At 46.6% G+C, this 21,579-nt stretch overlaps 9 protein-coding genes across 11 annotated transcripts; 4 read left to right on the top strand and 5 right to left on the bottom strand.

Moving 5' to 3' along the window:
- Nucleotides 1-11: 11 nt before the first annotated feature.
- Nucleotides 12-2,633, top strand: LOC112340412 (pentatricopeptide repeat-containing protein At1g09900-like). 2 transcript variants are annotated; one of them, XM_024659563.1, is made up of 3 exons: nt 41-2,038; nt 2,109-2,267; nt 2,333-2,633. In XM_024659563.1, the coding sequence occupies exon 1, from the start codon at nt 212-214 to the stop codon at nt 2,000-2,002; it is 1,791 nt and encodes a 596-aa protein (XP_024515331.1). In that variant the 5' UTR covers nt 41-211; the 3' UTR covers nt 2,003-2,038; nt 2,109-2,267; nt 2,333-2,633. The 2 variants fall into 2 exon arrangements, with proteins under 2 accessions (XP_024515332.1, XP_024515331.1); XM_024659564.1 differs by having other exon boundaries at nt 12-2,282; nt 2,333-2,408.
- On the top strand, nt 2,293-3,858 carry LOC9653485. The gene is made up of 4 exons (XM_024659567.1): nt 2,293-2,982; nt 3,089-3,232; nt 3,297-3,536; nt 3,613-3,858. Exons 1-4 carry the CDS (start codon nt 2,507-2,509, stop codon nt 3,815-3,817), a joined length of 1,065 nt encoding a protein of 354 aa, XP_024515335.1. The 5' UTR covers nt 2,293-2,506; the 3' UTR covers nt 3,818-3,858.
- Nucleotides 3,859-3,958: 100 nt separating this feature from the next.
- LOC9653484 lies at nt 3,959-5,457 on the bottom strand. Its single transcript, XM_024659568.1, has 6 exons — nt 5,322-5,457; nt 5,006-5,240; nt 4,846-4,920; nt 4,439-4,786; nt 4,193-4,390; nt 3,959-4,130 (listed from the first exon to the last, which is right to left on the bottom strand). The coding sequence occupies exons 1-6, from the start codon at nt 5,333-5,335 to the stop codon at nt 3,987-3,989; spliced, it is 1,014 nt and encodes a 337-aa protein (XP_024515336.1). The 5' UTR covers nt 5,336-5,457; the 3' UTR covers nt 3,959-3,986.
- A 2,410-nt stretch (nt 5,458-7,867) lies between these two features.
- LOC9653483 (hydroxyproline O-galactosyltransferase GALT6) lies at nt 7,868-10,808 on the bottom strand. The gene is made up of 8 exons (XM_002985567.2): nt 10,703-10,808; nt 9,495-10,620; nt 9,192-9,427; nt 8,848-9,138; nt 8,665-8,793; nt 8,447-8,620; nt 8,277-8,384; nt 7,868-8,191 (listed from the first exon to the last, which is right to left on the bottom strand). The coding sequence occupies exons 2-8, from the start codon at nt 10,435-10,437 to the stop codon at nt 7,988-7,990; spliced, it is 2,085 nt and encodes a 694-aa protein (XP_002985613.1). The 5' UTR covers nt 10,438-10,620; nt 10,703-10,808; the 3' UTR covers nt 7,868-7,987.
- On the bottom strand, nt 10,510-11,511 carry LOC9653806 (probable eukaryotic translation initiation factor 5-1). Its single transcript, XM_002985566.2, has 4 exons — nt 11,134-11,511; nt 10,922-11,031; nt 10,703-10,799; nt 10,510-10,620 (listed from the first exon to the last, which is right to left on the bottom strand). Exons 1-4 carry the CDS (start codon nt 11,509-11,511, stop codon nt 10,510-10,512), a joined length of 696 nt encoding a protein of 231 aa, XP_002985612.2.
- On the bottom strand, nt 11,469-14,585 carry LOC112340721 (protein BREAST CANCER SUSCEPTIBILITY 1 homolog). 2 transcript variants are annotated; one of them, XM_024659608.1, is made up of 15 exons: nt 14,498-14,585; nt 14,386-14,439; nt 14,261-14,331; nt 14,097-14,201; nt 13,567-14,045; nt 13,422-13,520; nt 13,003-13,365; nt 12,861-12,952; nt 12,611-12,809; nt 12,459-12,559; nt 12,325-12,409; nt 12,109-12,274; nt 11,931-12,052; nt 11,598-11,872; nt 11,469-11,547 (listed from the first exon to the last, which is right to left on the bottom strand). In XM_024659608.1, the coding sequence occupies exons 1-15, from the start codon at nt 14,554-14,556 to the stop codon at nt 11,511-11,513; spliced, it is 2,307 nt and encodes a 768-aa protein (XP_024515376.1). In that variant the 5' UTR covers nt 14,557-14,585; the 3' UTR covers nt 11,469-11,510. The 2 variants fall into 2 exon arrangements, with proteins under 2 accessions (XP_024515376.1, XP_024515375.1); XM_024659607.1 differs by having other exon boundaries at nt 12,611-12,952.
- Nucleotides 14,586-14,672: 87 nt separating this feature from the next.
- Nucleotides 14,673-15,578, top strand: LOC9653482 (B-cell receptor-associated protein 31). The gene is made up of 2 exons (XM_002985665.2): nt 14,673-14,977; nt 15,045-15,578. Exons 1-2 carry the CDS (start codon nt 14,731-14,733, stop codon nt 15,497-15,499), a joined length of 702 nt encoding a protein of 233 aa, XP_002985711.1. The 5' UTR covers nt 14,673-14,730; the 3' UTR covers nt 15,500-15,578.
- Nucleotides 15,579-15,590: 12 nt separating this feature from the next.
- Nucleotides 15,591-17,267, bottom strand: LOC112340694 (pentatricopeptide repeat-containing protein At4g02750-like). Its single transcript, XM_024659529.1, has one exon. It carries the CDS (start codon nt 17,265-17,267, stop codon nt 15,591-15,593), a length of 1,677 nt encoding a protein of 558 aa, XP_024515297.1.
- A 198-nt stretch (nt 17,268-17,465) lies between these two features.
- LOC9653406 (GDP-mannose transporter GONST1) lies at nt 17,466-19,411 on the top strand. The gene is made up of 10 exons (XM_002985664.2): nt 17,466-17,597; nt 17,642-17,746; nt 17,810-18,011; nt 18,081-18,220; nt 18,283-18,412; nt 18,477-18,575; nt 18,634-18,788; nt 18,850-18,966; nt 19,017-19,114; nt 19,172-19,411. Exons 1-10 carry the CDS (start codon nt 17,587-17,589, stop codon nt 19,219-19,221), a joined length of 1,107 nt encoding a protein of 368 aa, XP_002985710.1. The 5' UTR covers nt 17,466-17,586; the 3' UTR covers nt 19,222-19,411.
- Nucleotides 19,412-21,579: the final 2,168 nt, after the last annotated feature.

Here is a 21,579-nt window from a genome sequence, read left to right as displayed (position 1 = left end):
GTCGAATTTATATGATCCGTGCGTGTTGATCGATTCTTGGACAAGTGCCAGCCACGTAGAAAGCACTTCTTTTCTTCGATCGACCACTCCACTGTGATCGAATTTCACAAGAACAATCACAGTTGCGCGAGTTGGATCGAATTAATGGAATCGAATTGCCTATGGATTGGAATCTGGAGAGTTTTCAAATTCGCGCTCTAAAACCCTAGCTATGGCATTGTGTTCTTCTGCGATCTATGGAGCGCCTTCCTCTTCCAGGTACCATTACAATTTCCCCGGCATGCCGCCAGCGCCCAGCTTCTTGTCGAGATTCTGGCTCTGGCAGCACAAGGAAGCGGATCATCGCAGCGTCATGCCCTCGGCGGAGCAAGAATCCCGTGCCAATGCCGCCAGTGCTGCCATCGCCGCGTCCTCGCCCGGCCGGAACAGCCGCCAGATCGAGGCGCTCATCGCGGCGAGGGTGATTCTCAGCATTCTCGGCAGCGCGCCCTGCCCCGAGAACGCGAAATCCAGCCTCGCGCTTCACATCCGCTGCCTGTCTCGGGAGATTGCGTGGAGAGTGCTGGAGAGGATCGATAATCCCGACTTGGCGGTGGTGTTCTTCAACTGGGCAGAATCGCTGCCGTCCTACCACCACAGCATCTACGCTTGCAATGGTATGCTCCAGATCTTCGTGGATTCTAAGAGGCATCGCGATGGGTATGAGTTTTACAGGCACAGGCTGCTGGGGAGCTACGCAGTGAACGAGGTCAGCTATGGCATCCTCATGCAAGGATTTTGCAAGGCCGGAGAGTTCCAGCAAGCTCTAGAGTTGCTGGACGAGATGAAAAGCAATGGAGTTCGTCCCAACGTGGTGATCCACACGACCATCATCCGGGGCCTGTGCACCGCAGGGAAAGTCTCGCAAGCTTTGCTACACTTTAGAAGGATTGGAGAGGACTGTGCTCCAAACGTCTACACTTACAGCACTCTCGTGGACGCTCTTTGCAAGTCGGGCCAGCCTCATGAAGCGTATGGGCTGGTGACGGAGATGGTGAAGAAGGGGTGCTCTCCAAACGTGGTAACTTACAATGCGCTCATCGATGGGTTTCGCAAGCTGGAGAGGCTGGACGAGGTCTTGATGCTGCTCAAGGAGATGTCTCAGCGGGGGTGCCGGGCGGATGTCATAACTTACACGATGATCTTGGATATCTTCTGCAAGAACAATAGCATCGACGAGGCTTACAGGCTGCTCAACGCGCTGGAGAAGAGGAACGTCGTCACTTACAACAGCCTCTTCACCGCACTTTCCACCGCCGAGGGTGACAGAACGACCGAGGCTTTAAGTCTCCTGGAGAAGATGATCCAGGAAGGAACTCGGCCGAACCAGGTGAACTACCGGACAGTGCTGCTGATGCTGTGCAAGAACAGCAGGCTAGACGAGGCTTACCAGGTGCTGCTATCGATGTATAGCCAGGGATGCAAGACCGACGACGTGAGCTACAAAATCCTGGTTGTCGCGTTTGCAAATGCCGGGAGAACCTATGACAGCCTCGAGCTCCTGGGCCGGATGCTGGGAAGTGGCTACATCCTCGACACCAAAACCATGAACGTTGTGATTCACAAGTTTTGCAAGGCCGGGGACTTGCATGAGGCTCACCAGCTCTTTAAGTCGATGTACCAGAGGGGATCCATTCCCAGCAACGTTACTTACAACACTCTGATCGGAGCCTTCTGCAAGGCGCAACAGCCCGACACCGCCGTGAAGTTGCTCCACCAGATGATTCAAGCCGACTTCAAGCCAAACGTCATCACCTACAATTCCATCATCAAGTCCTTCTGCAGGGAGCAGCGGGAGGAGGAGGCTCGAGGGATTTTCCAGATGATGGTGGACAACGGATGCTTCCCGGATCGCGTCTCGTACACCACCTTGAAGTTATCCAAGAACGAAGCTGCGATATACGACCAAAAGGTACACGACACATACTTGAGGAAGCATTTCGATCCACAAGGAGCCAAGTAAGCTTTCTACTTTTGAATTCTCGCTCGTCGGCATACGGTAAGGCAGGATGCAACTTCCAAGCAGATTGTTCCTAACAGTTGCACTCGCACGGATGGAAAATTGTCAGACGGGAGGGGAAGGTGCTGTTCGTGGCGAACGTGGACAAACAGAAAGTTGATACAAAAAGTCGTCGCCCGAGCCCGACAGTGCCCGACCCAGTTTGAAGCAGCGTAGTGAAAAACGCGCTCGCCACAAGTTCATCGAGTCAACGTTTGAACAGTCCCAGGCACGGTCAAGACTCGTAAGCAAAATGCTCTTTCACCGCCCTAAGCCGCGCTGTTTTCTCTGCAGGAGAGCTTGGAGCTTTTGCAGCTGGGAGCTGGGAGCTGGGAGGTCGACGAACAAGTCAGAGCACAGAAGATTTCGCCCTGTAAGTCAGAGCGGCTGCAAAGTTCTCAGGATTCACAGGGAAGACATCACAGGTGTAGAGTAGCGGTAGAGTAGCATGATAGCGGAGGGGAGAAGATGGAGAAAGGAGGAGGATGCCACAGCGATGGGCAAGAGCCCACCGCGTGGGATTATGTAGTGGTGAGCGTCATAGCGGTAGGCTGTGTGATACACATAGCTGGGAACACGATACTGATTAGGCGCAGGGACTACAAGCCGATACATGCCAGGGGTGTGTGGCTAACTTCGCTGAGCTCGGTCGGGGGATTGATTTGGGTGCTAGCCACTGTCATCGTTATGAAGCACTTCCCGCGGGTGAACAAGATACCATTCAACATCTGCTCGCTGTGGACGTTTTGGCTCCAGGCTTGCTTTGGGTTTGCTCTCTGGCTTAATTGCCTCACCGTCCGAATGGGGCAGCTCTATTTGGTGACCATCAGGAAAATGCGTGTGCTCAGGCAAGACCATCTCAAGCTCACTGTCCTTCCTCTCGTCGTTCTGCTCTCCCCTACGATCGTCATCTCGAGTTTGGCGTCCGCTATGGGTGCTGTCAAGTAAGTCTCCTTTTTTTTTCGTTTTTTTTCTTTTTCTTTTTCTTTTTCTTTTTTTTCTATTTCATACTTTTCTAATACTTGCTTGGCGCCGCTTGTTTAATCGCAGGTACTGTGCTGACTTGCAAGACTGCGTTGTCCACAAGAAGGCGTTTGCCATTGTCACCATCTGTATGCTTCCTCTATACTCGCTGATCTTTTTCTGGTTTGCTTTCCAGCTCCGAAACATCATGTCTCAATGGAACGAATTCCGGTAAGCTCTTTAAACTTTCATCTCTTGCGCGTGTCATTCAACTCGACCGTGTTTTGTGGAGCAGACAGATTCGAATCGGTGGGATCATGTCGTTTTTCCTTTTCCTTCTCTCGGTGGTGACTTTGGCGGCCAAGACTTACTGCAATCCCAGAGGTCGGGCCTTTCTCTCGCTCGCTGTAGCAGGGGCAGTGTTTTATTACTTCTGGGCTCGCAACTGGGAAGTTATCTACAACGTCATTTGCAACGAGGAGGAGTACTTCCGAAATTTCGCTAACGATCTAAACAGATTGTCCGAACGATCCAGGTTACTTTAGCTTCTTTTCACCGTTTCAAGCTTTTCTTTTACTGCTTTCAGTAACATCAGGGAATTTTTCTTACAGGTCATCCCATTTCGAGCGCAATCCCATGGAGAGACTGGTGTTAGTAACGAAAGAGGACGCGAGGAGCGCCCTGCAAGAGCTAAAAGCGCTCCAAGACGACGTCTCCAGTCTCACCCAGACCCACGCACAGTTGCAAAGGGACGTTTGTGGTGGAAGCGTTACTCCAGTTGCCACTGAGGCGATCGAGATGTCGACAATTCTTTGATTCTTTTCCGAAACTAGAAAACTGGTTCCGTGATTTGCTTTGCTTTGCTTTGCTTTGTTCTTCCCGACGCTGCGAAGCATTCTCGGTGGTGTCAAGAAAAGAAAGAAAAATCTTAACAAAGTACGAGCTTACCTCGGGCAACTCAAACAAAGGAGGAAGTCGTCGCCTTTCATTCGTGAAATACGTGTGGCAGCGTGACAAAGTCTCGCAACTGGTGTCTCAATTCGGCAGCTAGCGCTATTGATTCCTCTGCGGGTTTGTTTTTCGCTGCCAAGACAGCCGCAAGGTATCTGTCTCTCGTTTCTTCCATGCTCTGTTCATCCATGAAAGCTTGCATCGATCACTCGGAACTAAGGCTTTGATTGACGATCTTACCTCGCAGCTCATGATCATCATTTGATCCGGTTGTGGCACAAAGTGTGGACTTCCCGCTATTTGGTTCTCATATCTGAGCGCTGCTACCTCAAACCGGAGATCATCCATGTCGCTTTCCATCTGCGAGTGCTTGTGTTCTCGTTTTGCCAACTCGTTCTGCAACCCCTGGATCAAGAGTTTCATGTTTCCCATCTCCACCTATAAGAGAGAGAAGGTAAGAACAAAAACAGAGAATCTATGACTTACGTGTTTCTCGGAGAGTTGGTGCTGGAGCGAATGCACGAGAAAATCCCTCCTTAGCAATTCCGTGTGGAGGAAGTCGACCTTGTTCCGAAGATCCGAGATCTCGGCCTCTTCCAGGAGTTTGATGTCCGACTGCGCCGACTGCTTGATGGATTGGAGCAATCCCTCCTTGTCTCGCACCTTTAGCTTGAGCTCCTCCACCTGGCTCTGGAGCTTTAGGAGTTCCACCTTGTTGAGCTTCATCGATAGATCCGGCTCATCTCTCACACTCTGCTCGATCGGCTTCGGCTGGAGCACCTCTTCCGCGTTTAGCTGCTTGTTCTTCTTCAATCTCGCCGGACAATTTAGCGCCTGTCGTTTGGTTCTAGGAAACAGTTAGCAAAGATCTGGATTGCGGGATTGATTTCTACCTTTTGCGCTGGAGCTCGAGTATACACCAGGCGTCCACGATGCGTGAAAGCACGATGGTCGTTGCCGGCCCGATCCTACAAAACAGAGAGAGAGAGCGCGAGGAATTTAATTTTTTTCTCTCCATGTTTTTGCGGGCTCGTCGATCCAGGGTCCACAAACCATGAATATCTGCGTCATTGGAATCATCTCCTTGTCGGTGCTGCGCGCCCCTAGTGGATCCACCTCGTCAAGCTCCCACGGCGCCATTCCAGACGAGCAGCACTCCCCATTGCTGCTACAGTCGCTGCTGGAGAGGAATTGCGAGTTCCCTGCCACGGAAACAGGGGAGTCGTCGCTGCCAGCGGCATTGGGAGTGGGCGACGGCGAATCCGACGCGTAATATAGCTCCGATCGCCTAAAACAGGACAATTCAATCGTCGCTGGAGGTGGAGAGGAAGAAGAAACCCCCGACATTTCACAGGAAGAGCGTCAATACCTCGGAACTGGCATTGGCGCTGCTCGCAAACCCTTGCAATCTCTCAAGAAAAATCCTCCAGCCGGAGCTCTAACCGATCGCGACGCGGAATTTCGGAAGCGATCCCTCCTGGATCGCACTCGCGCTCGCGCTACCGCATTCGGTCATCCCATAAACCCTAATAGCAGGAACAATATATTGGAGTGATCGCTGTACGGAAGGAAAGAGCGGCGAGATCAACAGAGGCATGAGAGAAGAAAAGATGGGCGGTGACGAGCGTGACGGGCACAAGCAAAGCACAACCGTCGATTCATCGCAAAGATCACAACCGTTAGAGTCACTTCATCGTAGCCGTACAACGCGAGCCGGGGCGACATGTGGTGTGCCGTGTAACACCCTCATTGACAAAAGTTGGAGTGGTGGAGTGGTGGGATGTAAGCGGAAATTGCGATACAGATTCATCTGTCACAAAAGGCTCCCACATTAGATCGACATCCAAACAGCAAAACTGCAAACTTGTGATAGTTTTCTTTTGAGATTATATATTTCCAAGAGCGAATGTTCTCGGAAAATTTGTTGTTGTTTCAAAGTCCGAAGAAATACAACAGCAACTAATTCTGCCCCATACTCATTTGGCATGTTATCTCACAAATCCCCTCTCATTCGATATATCAATCATAACATAAGCCTTTGAGAAGTTCAGAAAATAAAGGCTGTTCTGCCTGAGTCTAGAATATACAAGTAGCCTAAAACAAGTAGGAAAACACATTTAATTTTATCTAATTTCAAGATGCAAACGTTTTGTGGTCCCAAAAAACCATGCCAAATAATAATCAACAAAGCATCTGACACCAACAAGGTCCCACATTGGTAGATGCCAGGTTCAAGCAAGGAGCATATTGACCTGCAAACACATTCATGTCACGTAATAGAAACAGATCCAAGTCACAGACTTGTAGAACTCATTCTTCAGACAATGCTCGCATGGGGTGGTATCTTTCTCATTTGCTCGACCCCTCTCATAACACCTTGAACGAGAAGTGCTCTAAAACCAAGGAACTCCATAGCATTTACCTCAGCTACAGGCAATATACCCTTGTAGATGCGCCTGAAGAAAACACATTCGTGCACTCTAGAAGAGATTCCCCGCGTGTTCTCCATAAGCTGGCCATGCAGACGTAGCTCATGGACAGCGTCTTGCATCTCTTGTGAAAGCGAATCATATGCCACCTGCAACCAAGGACATTTCAAACAGATAAAGATGCATGCATACCTCAATATTCGCAAGTAAGCACACTATTAAGGAGCGGTAAACACGAGAGGGACTATCAACTTTGTCGTAGAACCTGTATAACCTTTCACACTACTTTCAAGACACAGACAGCTTACGACTGTATACTCTGACAGTCGGCAAAATGGTATTCTGTGGATGAAGTACTCACTTAGCCAGCTCGGCCTTTCTGTCCCAATCCCAGTGCCCGCAAGCCAATCCAAAATTTCCGCCATAAATCCTGTCTGCTTATCGGATAAATGGATAATCCAATCTCGTAATTCATCATCAAGGTCTTTAAATCCGGAGTACCGCATCCATGCTAGCCAAAAGTCTACTGCCTTCTTCCACATCACTGAATTGCAAAGAAAAACCATGAGTCATAACCACCTGAAGGCCTAGAAAGTTACATGCATAAAATCCTTGAGCAGATGCTTACCTTGAGAGAATCCCACCTGTTGTTGGGACGTGTTCTGCTCCTCATCCCGACGCCCTGGTCCTCAGAGTTTTCCATAACATAGTCACGGCCAAATGCAGCCTGGGCTTCATCAACTATAAGAAGCCTTTTCGGACCACCGGGGCCAAGGAGATCCGTCACCTCAAGTTATGTCATTGACGGTAGCACTTCAGCCTCTTCGTGCTCGACTAGCGCTAACCTACAGGGTCCCTTCGCTCGTCCCTTCGGCTTCTTCTAGAGATTCTTTCGAGAGTTAGCCAACGATTCCTCCTGCCCAGCTTCGCTTTCTGCCTCGATCATGGCTTCGGCTTGATCTTGTTAGCGCCCAGACTTTGAACCACGTTTTGCTCAGCCACAACCTCGTGTACAGCACTACCTCCGCCATGGTTCTCGAATTCGATCTCCTAAAGCAAAGTTCGCTCGACATGTCCGTGTGAACCTGGCGGACTCCGCAGTAGTGTCTGGGTCCCCGAAAAAAGAAGGCTAGATCAGCCTGTATCCAAACGTTTTGGAGTGGTGAGAAAGGATTAGAAGTCTGGTGACTATACAAATGTTTATCTATCTAATGAGCCTGGATTTTGAAATGCTCCGACTGAAGTGTGGAAGAAACGAACGAAACAATATCAGAAACGAATCACTTAGAAGAATGCAGTGCAAGAATGGTAAAGAACAAATGGAATGTCATCAACAGGGGAAGATCCCTGGATAGAAGTTTGGATAATCTATGTAGAAGAAGCTCGCACTCTGCAAGAGCCTCAATTGGTCAAGTGTGCTCAGAGAATTTGCACAATCCCTAAACCCTAAAGGCTGACATAGTAAACGAAAAAGGTAGTCAACAAATAAACAACGATCAAAACCGTCGATTCGTCGCAAAAATCACAACCGTCAGAGTCACTTCATCGCAGCCGTACAAAATTACATGCGGAAAAAGAAGAACGAGCGAGCAAAGCGATTTTCTCCTCACATATTGCAGCACTGAGCTTTTCCTCGCGAGAGCTTTTGCCACATACAAACCATCTGGCGGGGCGACATGTAGTGTGCCGTGTAGTAGTCCTCCACACACCCCCATTGACAAAACTTGGAGTGGTGGATGTAGTAGACTGGATTCGAGAGCGCGAATTGCGACACCCACAGTCCCATGCTCACGTCCTCCATCTTGAAAATCTGTCACAAAAGGCTCCACATTAGATCTCCAGATCTCTCCAAAAGCTCTAGAGCTCGAAAGCTAGAAAAACTCTCTAAAACTTACGCGAAGAGTACGCTTCTCATGGTGCTCCACTATGAAATTCGCAATGTCGGCTGATACCACGTATCCGGGACCGTCGGCGTATAACGGGTACTCGTCCTCGGGCCATTCCTGCATTGTCCCATTATTCTCATTGTCTTGATCTAGATAGATATGAATCAAAGCCAACGTACCTTGTAAGTAACAGCCCATTTTCCCATTCTCTGCGGTCTGTGGTACCGGTTGATGTTCCCCATGTAAAGTCCGGTCTTGTAAGGAGTCATTTCCAGCTCGTGGAGAATGGACTCGACGTGAGAGAACGTATCGTCGTCGCACTTCATGGTGTACTTAGCTGAGAAGTTGCGAACCTGTGGAAGCGCTTTGTAAAGGAAATGCATAGCGTGTTGCTTACCCCGAATTCACAGATTGCTATAGTTTTCAGAACGACAAGTTCATACCGGTCCATGAAGGGGATGATGATCATGTCTCCGTAGAAATCAGCTTCTTGCTTGACTTGTAAGTTCATGTAGTTATCTGCACACTATAGTTGGAACTCGTCAGTGAGCTGCTCGGAGTCGAAATAAGCTTCTCTTACCAGTGCAACAAAAAATCTGGCAACTACTCGACCGGAAAGGATAGATGGTGAACGCATCCAAGTCTTTCTAGCGGCCATACGCTCTCCAAAATGAGAACTCGTCGAGGAAATTCCTATGAACAGCTCGGGACTTGGATTGGCCGGAACTGGTGCTTTCCACTTTGGAATGAGTTCCAAAGTTTCTGTCAAAGGAATACTGGAGTTTGATAAGCGAAGAGACGTCGCCATGACCAAGTGCACGTCGAGATGTCCACCGACAAACACTCCAGTTGCATCCTCCAAACTGAAATCCTGTCGCCAAGCATTAGTAGCGAAGTTCCAACAACGAACACGGACATACAAACCTCTCTATACGGGAAAGATGCAATGTGCCTTCCGTCTACAATAAGATGGTAGCCCTCAAATCCGGCTCTGATAGTAAGAACAAAGAACCGGTCCTCGGCAAATGGGAAATGCCACAACAAGTCGTCCGACTTTTCAGCGTTTTGAAACAGTGACTTCCACCACGACAGCGATCCGCTGCTCTTTTTAATTTCAGTGCCTTCTTGAAGCCACTCTTCGCACTGATAAAGTCCGTCAACTGTAAGACGTTTAAGAAACAATAAGAAAAGAAACAGAAAAAACGAAGCAAGGTCTGGGAATCATACCTGTTTCATCTTCTTGAGACTGCAATCCATGACATCTCTGCGAGACACCCCATTTTCCATGGAAGCAGCTGTTAATCTCAATGACAGGTTTGTCGCTCCAGTCACCTGATAGTCTCGGATTGAGATGAAGGACGCGGGGAGGCTCTTCAGTCCTGCCGGGTTTAAGAGCTTGCAGCTCCACCACGAACTGTCTCACCATCACGGACTTCTCCACTCTCCCCTTGACATACTCCATACGTCCGCCATGAGGCTTGCCAACCACAGTGACCGATGATCCCATTTCGAGTCCACAAGGCAGCACCATCGCCATCCCAGCATTTTCCAGCTCCTGCCTAGTCATTGTTCGCTCCAGTGGACACTCCTGTTTACCACGCGGCCTCTCAGCAACTTTACGCGAACCATTCTTGCTCATCGCCACAACGTTTTTCCAGGACTCGGACCCGGCAGCCAGAGCTTCGTTCGCGGCACGCTGGAGCTCCGAGACATCGCCCATCCACTGCTTGAGTGCCTGCCTGGGCTGCTTGATGATAAAGCTCGTCCCTTTGTTGGTCTTCCGGAGCAGTGGATTCAAGCCAGAGTACCACTTGTAAACATCATCCTGGACGAGTGACATTTCCTTAGAAGCTTGCCTCTCCGGCTTAGAAACTCTGATCTGTCCCGGCCCTTCATGGTGGTGGCGGCTCACTTCATACTGCTCGTGCGCGTTCTTATAGCTTTCGTCGATGCTGGAAAACCCGTCGAAGATGAGAAGGCTGGGCTTGAGGAACTGCGGCACCAGGATGGTCATGTAGATAAGACACGACGCCATAGCCAGGAAGAACGCGTAAGCCAGTAACTTCCATCTCCAGTGGACCTTTCTCTTGCTCGTCACCGCCGACATGGAAATTCCCTGTCTTAAATCGCCTGCTACACGCCTCGCGAGCTCCGACGCCACCAGACGCATCCCCTGTCGTGTCTCATCTCACCGCTGGTCCGCCACAGATCCCAGCTAAGCTGCATTTCTCACTCACTTCTTTCATGCCGCCAGGAGCAGTGCTGCGATGAACGATGCAGCCCGATCCGCGAAAATCGAGTCCATGATGCCGCCGCCAGGCGCGAGTACTGCAGCTCCTCCGGAAATCTCACACTGCATTGGCGAAGCCCTCGGTTAGGATGTCGAATCGAGAAAAAGATCGCCGGCATTCGCAAATCGAGAGCGAAGAACAGACCTGGTGGCCGCGCTGGGCGGCGATCGGCTGCTCGATCGACGAGAAAATCGCGCGGCCTTTTAGCCAGGCTAGGAAGGAGAGGAGCGCCGGTGCCGACCTGGAAATCTCTCTTTTAAACAAACATAAAAGACCTAAAGGTAGAAAGAACTCTCTCCATTAAATTAAACTTAAAATTAAGCAAAATTAATTACTTTAAACGCAGGGCTGGTTTAAAGTAACCATCCAAGGTTAGAGCTAAGCTGCTCTTTCAAGCGTTCTTGGGCCGCTTCCTTCGAAGGATCGGTTTGCCACTCCACTCCATCGTCATCCTCTTGATCGTCTTCATCGCCCTTCTTCGCAATCACCACTGGAGCGTTCTTCTTGCTCGGCCCCTTTGCCACCTTGGTAGCTTTCTTAGCGGCGCCGCCACCGCCACAGTAGAACTTCCTCACCACCTCGTCGTTCTTGAGGAGATCAACCTCGGACGAGTGACCACACGCAGCGCACTTGAGCCGGATCATCTTGTCCACCGTAAACTCCGTCTCTGGATTCTTGCACTCGTAGCACAGCACATACTTAGCAATGAATTTGTCGAGGAGTTTTGCCAGCTTCTCTGTGTCGTGGGAGCCATTGACGATGGCGGTGTTGGTGTCGTCGCTGTAGCTCGAAAGCACCCCGAGCTCGCAGCCAAAGAACCTCGTCACCAGCGCCGGCGAGCGTCCCAGCGCTTTGCACACCTCGGCTATGTTGTCGACTTTGGTTTTCATGGAATTCCCCCGGCCCTGGAGTTTGATCACTAGCTTGTACCTATCGTTGTCTTGGAGCTCCATCAGAGCTTTTCCTTTTCCTCCCAATTTGGTTGATCCCTAAAAACCATTTGCTTAAGTAAAGAACAAAAAGGAAGAAACACCTTTACCGCAAAGGTTGAAGGCGGTAGCCGGCTATGGAGTTGAGGATCCAAGTGTGTTCCAGAGCGACGGCTCCAGTAGCTTCGGATATCGAGGCTGCTGCTTTCCGTTGCGTTTTGCCGTCTTGTGGATAGATAACCAGTGTTGTCTTGGGCAATGGAGAGACAGGCTGACGATGTAGCACGGTTCCACCACCGGCTCGGACCAGGGTCTCCAGGTCCGTTTTCAGTGACCCCTCAAACTCGGTGAAGTAGAAGTCTAGCAAGGTAAACAGCTTCGGGGCCTGAACAAAAGAACGAGATGTTTGTTAAGCCAAGAAAAAGTGTGCAAGTGCTCCAGACCTCTGAGTTTGCAAGAAGTCTTCCTTGCTTGGGTCCCTCCTCAAGTCTGCCTTGTACATCAACTCGAGCTTCGTATGGTGCCTCGTCTACGAAATGGCCAGCTGATAGGCAGGCGGTTAACCCTGTACAAGCAATCGAGCTCATCAGCGGTGTGAGAAGTTCAATGTGGTTTACGTACACTCAGGCTGCAATATCCATTTTCCTTCCAGAATCCCCCTCAAGAGCTTTAGTGTCCTCCGAGCACCGCCAGTCGCGTCGGGACCAGCAAGCACATGGGTCACATTATGGTTCCACGATGATTCGACGAGTGATCCTGTTGCTGATGCGAACTTTGCCAGTTGCTCCTGAGAAAAGTTATGCAGGTGGCGTATAAAACCTTAAAATTGATCTTTACCTTGTCACGAGTATCCAAACTTGAACCGCAGAAGACATATTTTCTAGGACAATTTTGCGCTTCTGCTTTGTTGGCTTTCCCACCTCTGCAAGATGATCCATTGGAGCTTGAGAGTAATAAGAGAGCTTTACTACCTTGGTCTCGACGTTTTTTGTTTTGTTTCTGAGGAGCTTTTTCTTCGTTTCCCAGAAAAAGAACCGGTCGCGTGGACTGGACAAAGCACGAGAAACCGTGTCTGCAAACGGAAACCATTCATTAGTGTCCAAGAAATTCATAAATCATATACCGTGTCGAACTTGAAGTTGGAATCAGCTTTCGCACAGTGATAGTGGAAAGATTTACGACAGCTGTTCCAATAGCAACCCAATGCTGCACCTTTTCTCTTGCAGCTCTTACACTTAAGCTTCCGGGCCCGGAAAATTTCTGACTCCAAATTTTGCAGTTTGTTTTCATTTTCATCGCCAATAAAGTAGACTTTAGGTGCCCTGAAGAAAACATAGAATCTAACAAGTAAACAGAAGAAAAGAAAAGCATACCATTCAGCACAAAGCTTGTGAACAACGTTTTTGGCACCGCTATTTCTTGGAAAAAGAAGACCGTTCTTGTAAGCCATCAGGTCTCCACAAACCTGCATCCGGACAATCAGTTCTAAAAAACTCAAAACGGCGAATTTCTTACAGAACAATCGCCTGCACGCTGGCAGAATGCACAAACAGCCTCTCCAGATTTCCGGGGAGAAACTTCGCGTTCTTGTACAGTACCATTACCAGCTTGACGCACAGGACTTTTACTTATCCTGTTGTTTCTCTTCTTTGCAGGAGACCGAACTGGCTTAACATCGCCTTCTTTTGGTGGACCTTCTGATACAGGTGCATGCGGCTTCTCCGTCCAAGGAATCTTGTCAAAAGGAACTTCAACCTTGACAGGATCCACGCGTGCTCTTCTAATCACGCTTTTTCCTGAGTCTGTGTCACCTTCTAAAAACTGCTTAATAGGAAGATAAGGATCAAGTTCTTGTGAATCCTCCACGATCAAGTTCATCTACATTACACGTGAGTAAGGCCGAAAAACAAGAGCGTCGAACTAACGAAGTTTACCATATCGTCGTGAGCATTGCCTTCAAGTTCGGGAGAGCATGCACGCTGAGTCCAAAGAAATGGATCAGAATCCGCTCCATGACCTTTTGATACGTCTTCCTGCACGATCCGTGTTACTTAAGCAGGAAATAAAAGCATCTCTTACCATATCTTGTTCACTTGAGTGATGCTCTGAGCTTTTGAGGTCGCTGAACGAAGGGCGATTTGCAGCAATATCCGGCGATGGATGTGTCTGCGTTATCTGTGGATCATCTTGCGAGGAGAGCCAGAAGAAAGGAGCAAGAGGAGTACTTTGTCGAGGAAGTTCCCGTTGCGCAGTATTATGTTCAGCAGTCTTTTGCAGTTTCGACGAAGAGGCAGCTTCGCATCGTCCAAATTCCCAAGCCTTCTCCTTTGCAAGCTCAGCTTCAAAGTTCTCAAAGTCATTAAGACTCACTGGATTCAAGTCTTCTTCTTCTTCTTCAACTTGTGCTTTACGTTTCTTCTTGCGAGATTTCTCTTTATCTTTGACATTCCCAGAACTGGCCATCTGAGGCGCCTGAACTCTTTTCTTAGAAGGAATTCTCTTAGTGGCATTTCCGCGTTCAGGGGAATTGTCACCTCCTTTCGTTTGCTTGTGAAATCCTGCACGTAGGAATGCTCTATTAGAAATCTTCTTTCATGTCTGCTCCTTACCATGAGTATTTGGATCCTGACTAGCAAACGGTGTGATTCCAACCGCAGCTTCTATATCCCGATAAATTCCCACAACGTTATCCATCTTTGGCGAAGGCCTCACCTCTAGCAAAGGATGAAAAACTTAGAACTGCTAGACAAAAGCGCACGGCCCAATGGCTCACCTCGTCTCGTGGCAGGGACTTTACATACAGGACAGAATGGCATGCCCTTCAAGGATGTAAGAATGCACGGCCTGAGAGCACCAATGTGTTAATGACCTCTCCACAAAAAGAAACGATATACTTACTTGCAAAAGCAATGGGTGCAAGAAAGCACCGCGGCTTGCTGGAATAGACTCAAGCTACAAGCGAAGATCAAGTGATCAACAAGATCCGATAGAAGAGAAGAAAGAAGTGTACCAGATTGGACACTTGAGCTCCCTGCCGAAGCGCTCCAGATGAGGCGCCACTGCCGCCATCGCCGATCAATCCCCTGGAACCCCAAAACCCTATTAATGCTGGGCGCCAAAGCTTCGAAATAAAACGCGGGAGAATGGGCTGTTCTTCGTTTGCCCTTGGATGCCCGCCACGTGTACGCCTTTAAAGCTTCCAGGGTTTACAATGACTTAGGGCTTTTGGGAGGACGGAAAAAAATGCTGGAGGCGCTCAGTGCGCTCGCGGCGATCGAATGCGTTGTGCTGCTGCTCCTTGTGAGCAGATTCTCAACTCTCAGTCGCGCCGCTGGATCGTGCGTTGGAATCTTCGTGATCGGGAAGGGGCGAGCTCTTTCTCGTTTGATCATCGGGTATCTCTCTATTGCATTTGCTACTGCTGTGTTTAGAATGCGCACAGCGTCTTTGGTAGATCTCCACTATCAACGCGCTTTGGCGGCTCTAACTGGTAAGATCGAGAGTCAAAAAAAAAAATTTTTTCCTCTGCAAGAGTTTCTAATCTGTATGTTTTGTAGGATCGAGTTTGTTCGTGGCGATAGTGATTCGCCAGATCCACAGGATCGTGTGCCAGGATGAGCCACTGAGAGAAACCTTGCGTTTGCTCAAGCTCCAGCTCAAGACCTCGGAGAATGAGAAGTTCCAGCTTAAACAAAAACAGGTGGAGTTTGATCACCTGGAACACCTTGTCAGTGACTTGCGCGCAAGAATGGAGAGGATGAATCTCGATTCCGCTGCAAAGGATGGGACGATCAACGACTTGAGAGCCAAGCTCGAGAACATGAAGATCGATGCCGAGGGCAGGACGAAGGAGCTCCGAGCGGCAGAAGCCAGCGTCCAGGCTCTCAAGAAACAGGGCGAAGGTTTCCTCTTGGAATACGATCGGCTACTCGAGGACAATGGTCACCTCCGGAACCAGCTAGCTTACTTCGACAGGAAATACTCGGGGTCAGACACCAAGAAGAAGTCGTGATCCAGCAGCGAAACTTTAGGTGATCTCTTTGTCACTCGAGAGCATTTGAGAAATGGATTGACAAGATCGTTTATCCGATCAACAAGAACGATCAAATGGTTTTAGCTGCAAGCTCGGCAACTAGCAAATACGCTCCAGGCTTGATCGTCTCAAGTTCTAGAGCGTTCCTGGCAGCTCGAGCGCCACTTTCGTTGGCCTTGTGGATCCTCGAAGCGGCAAGCAAGGTCGCCCAAGTCACCGAGTCCGCCTCACACGGCATCTCGCCCAGGATCTTTTCAGCGTCTCGGACTTGTCCAAGCCGCCCCAGCAGATCCAGCATCGATGCAAAATGGTGTTGCGATGGCTGCAGCCCGTGATCGCCCTGCATCGAAACGAAAAAGTCCCGCGCCTGGAACAAGCTCCCGCTGCAGCTGCACGCGGTAAGAACGTTGATGAACGAGTACTCGTCGGGATCTTGCCCGTTTAGCAGCATGTCGTGAAACCAATGGATGGTTGACGGAGAGGAGCTCGCAAACGCCTCAATGACAACGTTGTACGAGACGATGTTGCGCTCGGGCAATGCATCAAACATGTTCTTCGCCTGAAGTATTTGCCCCGATCGGGCATTTGCTTCGATCATGCACGTCCATGCAACTACGTTCTTTTCTGGCATTGCATCAAACGTTGCTTTGGTGTTTCTTAGATCCAGGTTTTGAGCGTATCCTTGAACAAGCACTGTCCAGGCGCTGAGGTTTTTCTCTTGTGAGCCATCGAACAAGCGCTTGGCATCGACGAGATACCCGTTTAAGGCATACATGGATATCATTGTGCTCAAAGTCACCCCGTTCCACTCGGGCATTTGATCAAACAGGCTCTTGGCGTGTTCAATATGCCCGAACTGGGCATGCTTTTGGAGCATCACCGTGCAAGAGAAGACAGACCATTCGGGCATGCCATCAAAGATGGCTTTTGCTTCTGCGAGATCTTCTGCAGCTCCCAGCAAGATTGTCCACGACACTTCCGATCGCTCCATCATCGAATCGAAAAGAATTCTAGCTTCTTCAGCGTACCCGTTCTCCGCAAACGCGCCAGCCATTGTGTTCCAAGACACCACATTCCACTCGGGCATCTCGTGAAACACATCTCTAGCGCTTTGGATATCCCCAGAAAAGGCAAATGCTTGGATCATACTTGTCCAAGAAACAACATCCCATCCAGGACAACTATCAAACACAATCTTGGCCTTGCCACCCTCAACACTTTGTGCGTACATCGAAATGATCTCGTTCCAAGAAACAATACTCCTTTCAGGCATTCGATCAAACATACTTTGCGCCTTAGAAAGATGCCCAGTTACGGCATATGTATGAATCAGCGAGTTCCAAGTCACTGTGTTCGGTTCCGGCATTTGATCAAAGAGCTGCTTTGCCTCTTCGACAAGCCCAAGCTGCCCACACGATGAGATCATGGTCGTCCACGATACAACATTGCGCTCGGGCATCTGGGCGAACAAGACTCTGGCATCATCCAGATTCCCGTTTTGTGCCAGTGCCGCGAGCATGATCGTGTAGGAGAAAACGTTGGGATTTTTCATACGTCTGAACACGCTCAGTGCCCGACCAATTTCCCCACACTTGGCATACATTTGCAGCACAAGATTCGAGAGATAACTGCTGTCCCTGTGCTCGCTGCTGGAGATAGTTTCGTGCACTGCAATGCATTTTGATAAATCTCCCAGTTTCGAGGAGCTTCGAGCTAGGCAAGCCAGATCCAGCAAAGAGAGGGTCATTTGATCGATACCTTGTTTCAAAGCTACGCAACAATCTCCATTGTTTCATGTTGACTTTGGAGCATTCCCTCAAAAATTCCATCCACTAGGAACAAATATAAAGTCCTACCGTACCATCAATCCAAGGTCTTCATGATTTCCCCTCCACACGCCACACAGCACGTTTTGCATGGATTAGGGCTTTAGTAGAATGTTGCGAGGAAATATAGGTCAACTGGAGCGCCAAGGATTGGATCCGCGCGAGTCTCGCCTAGGGTAGAGCTAGATCGTGAAGAATGCGAGCCGGCAGGCCTCTAGAGCTTCGTTGATCGGCCAAATCATGGTTTTGAGGTGAGCAAGGCTGCAATCTCTCGCGCTTAGAATCTGTTTTCCAGGAATGGAGCCGATGATTTGGAGAACGCTGCTCTGAATGGATCCAATCCCGTCAATGGAGTTCCAAATAGTCCTCGCGGAGGTATAAGACGAGCGCATTCGGCAAGGTGAGTTAAAGCTCTTTTTTTCCTCTTGTTCTTGAAATTCTTTTTGCGTGTGTTTCTTTTTAGGATTGTTCCCGGAAGTCGTCTATCCAGTGCTCTGGAAGATCTGGATGTCGAAGGTGATGAGAAGAATTCTCGAAAATCTCGGCACCAGGCTGTTGTGTCTGGACTGGCGTACTGTGCGTCCTCTTGCAGTATGATTTTGCTAAACAAGTACCTTCTTTCTGGATATAACTTTAATGCAGGGATTTCTTTGATGTTTTATCAGGTCTCGTTTTTTTTTCTTTCTTCCGTTTCTTCTGCGCTGAAACTAACGTCCTGGTTTCTTCTTGTCCAGAATCTCATCAGTGTCATCGCAGTCGTGATACTGAGCTGCCTGGGGGCAATAACGATCGAGCCAATCACCTGGAAGCTTGTTCGAGTCTGGTTTCCAGTGAACGTTATATTTGTCGGCATGCTTGTCAGCAGCATTTACAGGTATCGCAAAAAATATTTTCGTTCTTTTCTCCGTTGTTTATCCAAATCCTTTCTGTTGACAGCCTGAAAAACATGAACGTGGCGATGGTAACAATTCTAAAAAACATGACGAATATCGTGACCGCGCTGGGAGAAATGTATCTCTTCGGCAAGCATCACAATCGGAAAGTCTGGGGCTCTCTATTACTTATGGTACTTGCTTTTTAGACTGCACTCTTCACCAAAAACGCTGAGATCCTAACTTGTAGTAATGAAGGTTCTCTCTGCTGTGGCTGGAGGTTTCACCGATCTTTCTTTCCACGGAGTTGGATACGCTTGGCAGATATTGAATTGCTTTCTCACAGCTGCTTATTCAGTGAGTAATACGTTGGTTTTCTCACCACATAATCTCTCTTGTTCACGTGTTTTTACAGCTGACACTTCGGAAGGTAATGGACACAGCGAAACAAGCAACGAAATCTGGCAACCTCGGCGAGTTTTCGATGGTTCTGCTCAACAATTCTCTTTCCCTGCCTCTTGGTCTCGTGCTCATTCTCCTTTTTAACGAGATTGAGTACTTATCGACGTTGTGAGTGCTTGTTTTCGTGGTCCAACTTTTTTGCTAACGATGCCTTTTCTTTTGTTTGCAGGCCAATTTTGAGTCTTCCGACATTTTGGCTAGTTATCACGTTGAGTGGCTTGTTCGGCTTGGCAATTAGCTTCACATCTATGTGGTTTTTGTACCAAACAAGTCCCACCACCTACAGGTAAATTTCGTTTGTTTTGCGACTGATAAGAGGACCAACTATTCTTACAGTCTTGTGGGCTCACTGAACAAAATACCGCTCTCCATTGCTGGCATCGCCTTGTTTAGAGTTCCGACAAGCTTGCCGAACTTGCTGAGCATCATTTTTGGTAGGCAATGGTTTTCTCTTGATGATATGGTTCGAGATGCTTTCTATTGTTGTGCAGGACTGTTTGCAGGAGTTGTATTTGCAAAAGCAAAAATGTCTAGCAAATAGCTAGTGTTATCTGTACATTCTTCAAATTCTTATAGTTCTAAAATGTGCATACCTGGTGGTATGTAAAGGGCGGCGTGGATTTTTATTCTTGGCCTAGAAAAATTTTAGTTGTTAGTCATTAGAAAACTTGGATAAATGTTTAAATATTTTGACAGTTAAAAAAGGTAATTGATGTTCATCTTATATAAAATTTATTGAAATATAAATTTATTAAAATACTTATATAAAATCCAATTGTATAATTACCATTTTGTATATTATTGTTAGTGTAGTGAGTCATTTCAATCCAAATCATTCATTTTTATATTTAAGTTAGCTAATTAAATATATATATTTCTGTATTCCATTCTTATATTTTATACACTTACATGGGTGGAGGTGAATAATAACTTTAATTGTCCTTGAGGAATACTTTGATTTATGATTTTAATTTTGTATTATCTAAATTTCTCTTATTTATATAAGTTTTGAGTTTCTTCTTTTTTGTTTTGTTTCTTTTTGTTTTATCTTATTGGTAAAGTAGCAATTTTCTTTTTCTTTAACTTTAGAGTAGCAATTGATGTAGTTGTTTGATGTTATACAAATACAGCAAAAACAATTAAACTCAATTGATAGCATTATTCATAATATGTGGTACAATTCCTTCCACATACATTAATTGTAACTTGATGCTCTTTAATTGATACAATGCTATAAAATATCATTTCTCCTTTTGTTATTACATATATGTTTTGTGAGAGATGATCCTTTTTTAATAAAATTTAACATTGTTGTTGTTTATGTTTAAGGACAAAAAGGATATGGTTGTGGCCGTGATATTTGTTATTACAAAATTGGCCTCATATATCAGTGTTGCCAACATTTTCTATATTGGCATCTTTTATTTTTTGGGTGGAAGCTTTGATGTCAAAAATGTCATATTAATGTTGTTATACTGAAATGGCTTAACATAGATGTTTTTTTGGGAAACAAATACATAAGTAGTGAAGAGCCCTTACTCAAATAAATCAGTGATCCTTCCATCTTTATTTTAAAATTACCATTAAAGGGTTTACTCAACATTAGTTCATATAATATTTACTTTCAAAGCTCATTCTTTGCATGTTGGTTAATACAAACTCAAATTCATCTTTTATTGCTATATATTGTTATTTATAATTATATTATGTGGTAGAGGCAATCTTCATTTTCTATGGCAACAGTTGTACACATACATATATGCAGGTTGAGCTAGGCCTAACTATACATACGAGTGATCTTACACTTGAGCTTTAATTGTTACATATGGTGCCAAGTAACTTTTGATCTTATCATTAATATATATTAATTGCAGCACAATCATGCCAAGTATGACTTTGAGGCTTCGCCCTATTATTTCATACTTTCTTATTTTTCTTCTATTTCTCTTATTTTATATTCCACTTCATCTCTCAATTTTTTATCACTTTACTTCTTACTATATTTTTGTCTTGCTTCTTTTTTCTTTCTTTAGATCCCTTCGATAGTCTTTGTGTTGTAATGATTGATTAGCTCAAGAAAGAGTATATTGATTTCTTCAAGTTTGATCTGTCGTTTAGGCCAAAATTGCAATATATCATCTTATTTCAATTAAGGATGCTCGTTTAATCAAACTTTCAATTTAGTATCAGTCACCAAAGGAGATCAAGATTTAACATGTTAAGGAAATATTAAAAAAGGGTGTTATCTAAAAGTTACCAAGTCAACCTCATCTTATGATGAAGCTTAATGAAAGTATTTAATTTTATATCAACTATTGCTCATTAAACAAAGTGACTATATCAAATATATATCCTCTTCCTCATACTACTGATTTTTTAAATTGTTTAGGGAAAAGTTGTTGGTTCAAAGTTATATCTTACTTTTAGTTACTAAAAACTAGTAATGGCTAAGGAAGATGTTCCAAAATTGTTTTTCGTACACCATTTGGTTTATATAATTTCTTGGTAATGCTATTTTGGTTTAAACAATAGTTTAATGACTTTCTAATAGATGATGGATGAGGTTTTCTATTATATGACAAATGTGACTATTAACTTTATCAATGATGTCTTGATCCACTCAAAAGGGATATAAGAAGAGCACATCCATGATGTTCACAAACTATTGGATAGGCTGTAGAAAGTAAATTTAAAGTTAAGGCAGTCAAAATGTGTGTTTGGGTCCAAAGTCATGACTTATCTTGGGTATTATATTTCTTACATAGGTTTGCAAGTTGATATTGATAAATTTATGGTTATCTTGAAGTTCCCTACTCCAAAGTGTGTGAATGATGTGTAGTGCTTTTTAAGTAAAGTGTAATATTTTAATTGTTTTGTTAATCATCTTTTTTATTGTATT

Source organism: Selaginella moellendorffii, unplaced genomic scaffold, assembly GCF_000143415.4.
Source record: "Selaginella moellendorffii unplaced genomic scaffold, v1.0 SELMOscaffold_69, whole genome shotgun sequence".
In the NCBI taxonomy this organism is placed as follows: Eukaryota; Viridiplantae; Streptophyta; class Lycopodiopsida; order Selaginellales; family Selaginellaceae; genus Selaginella; species Selaginella moellendorffii.
Note: the sequence above shows the minus strand (reverse complement) of the source record. Positions and strands in the feature narration are given on the sequence as shown.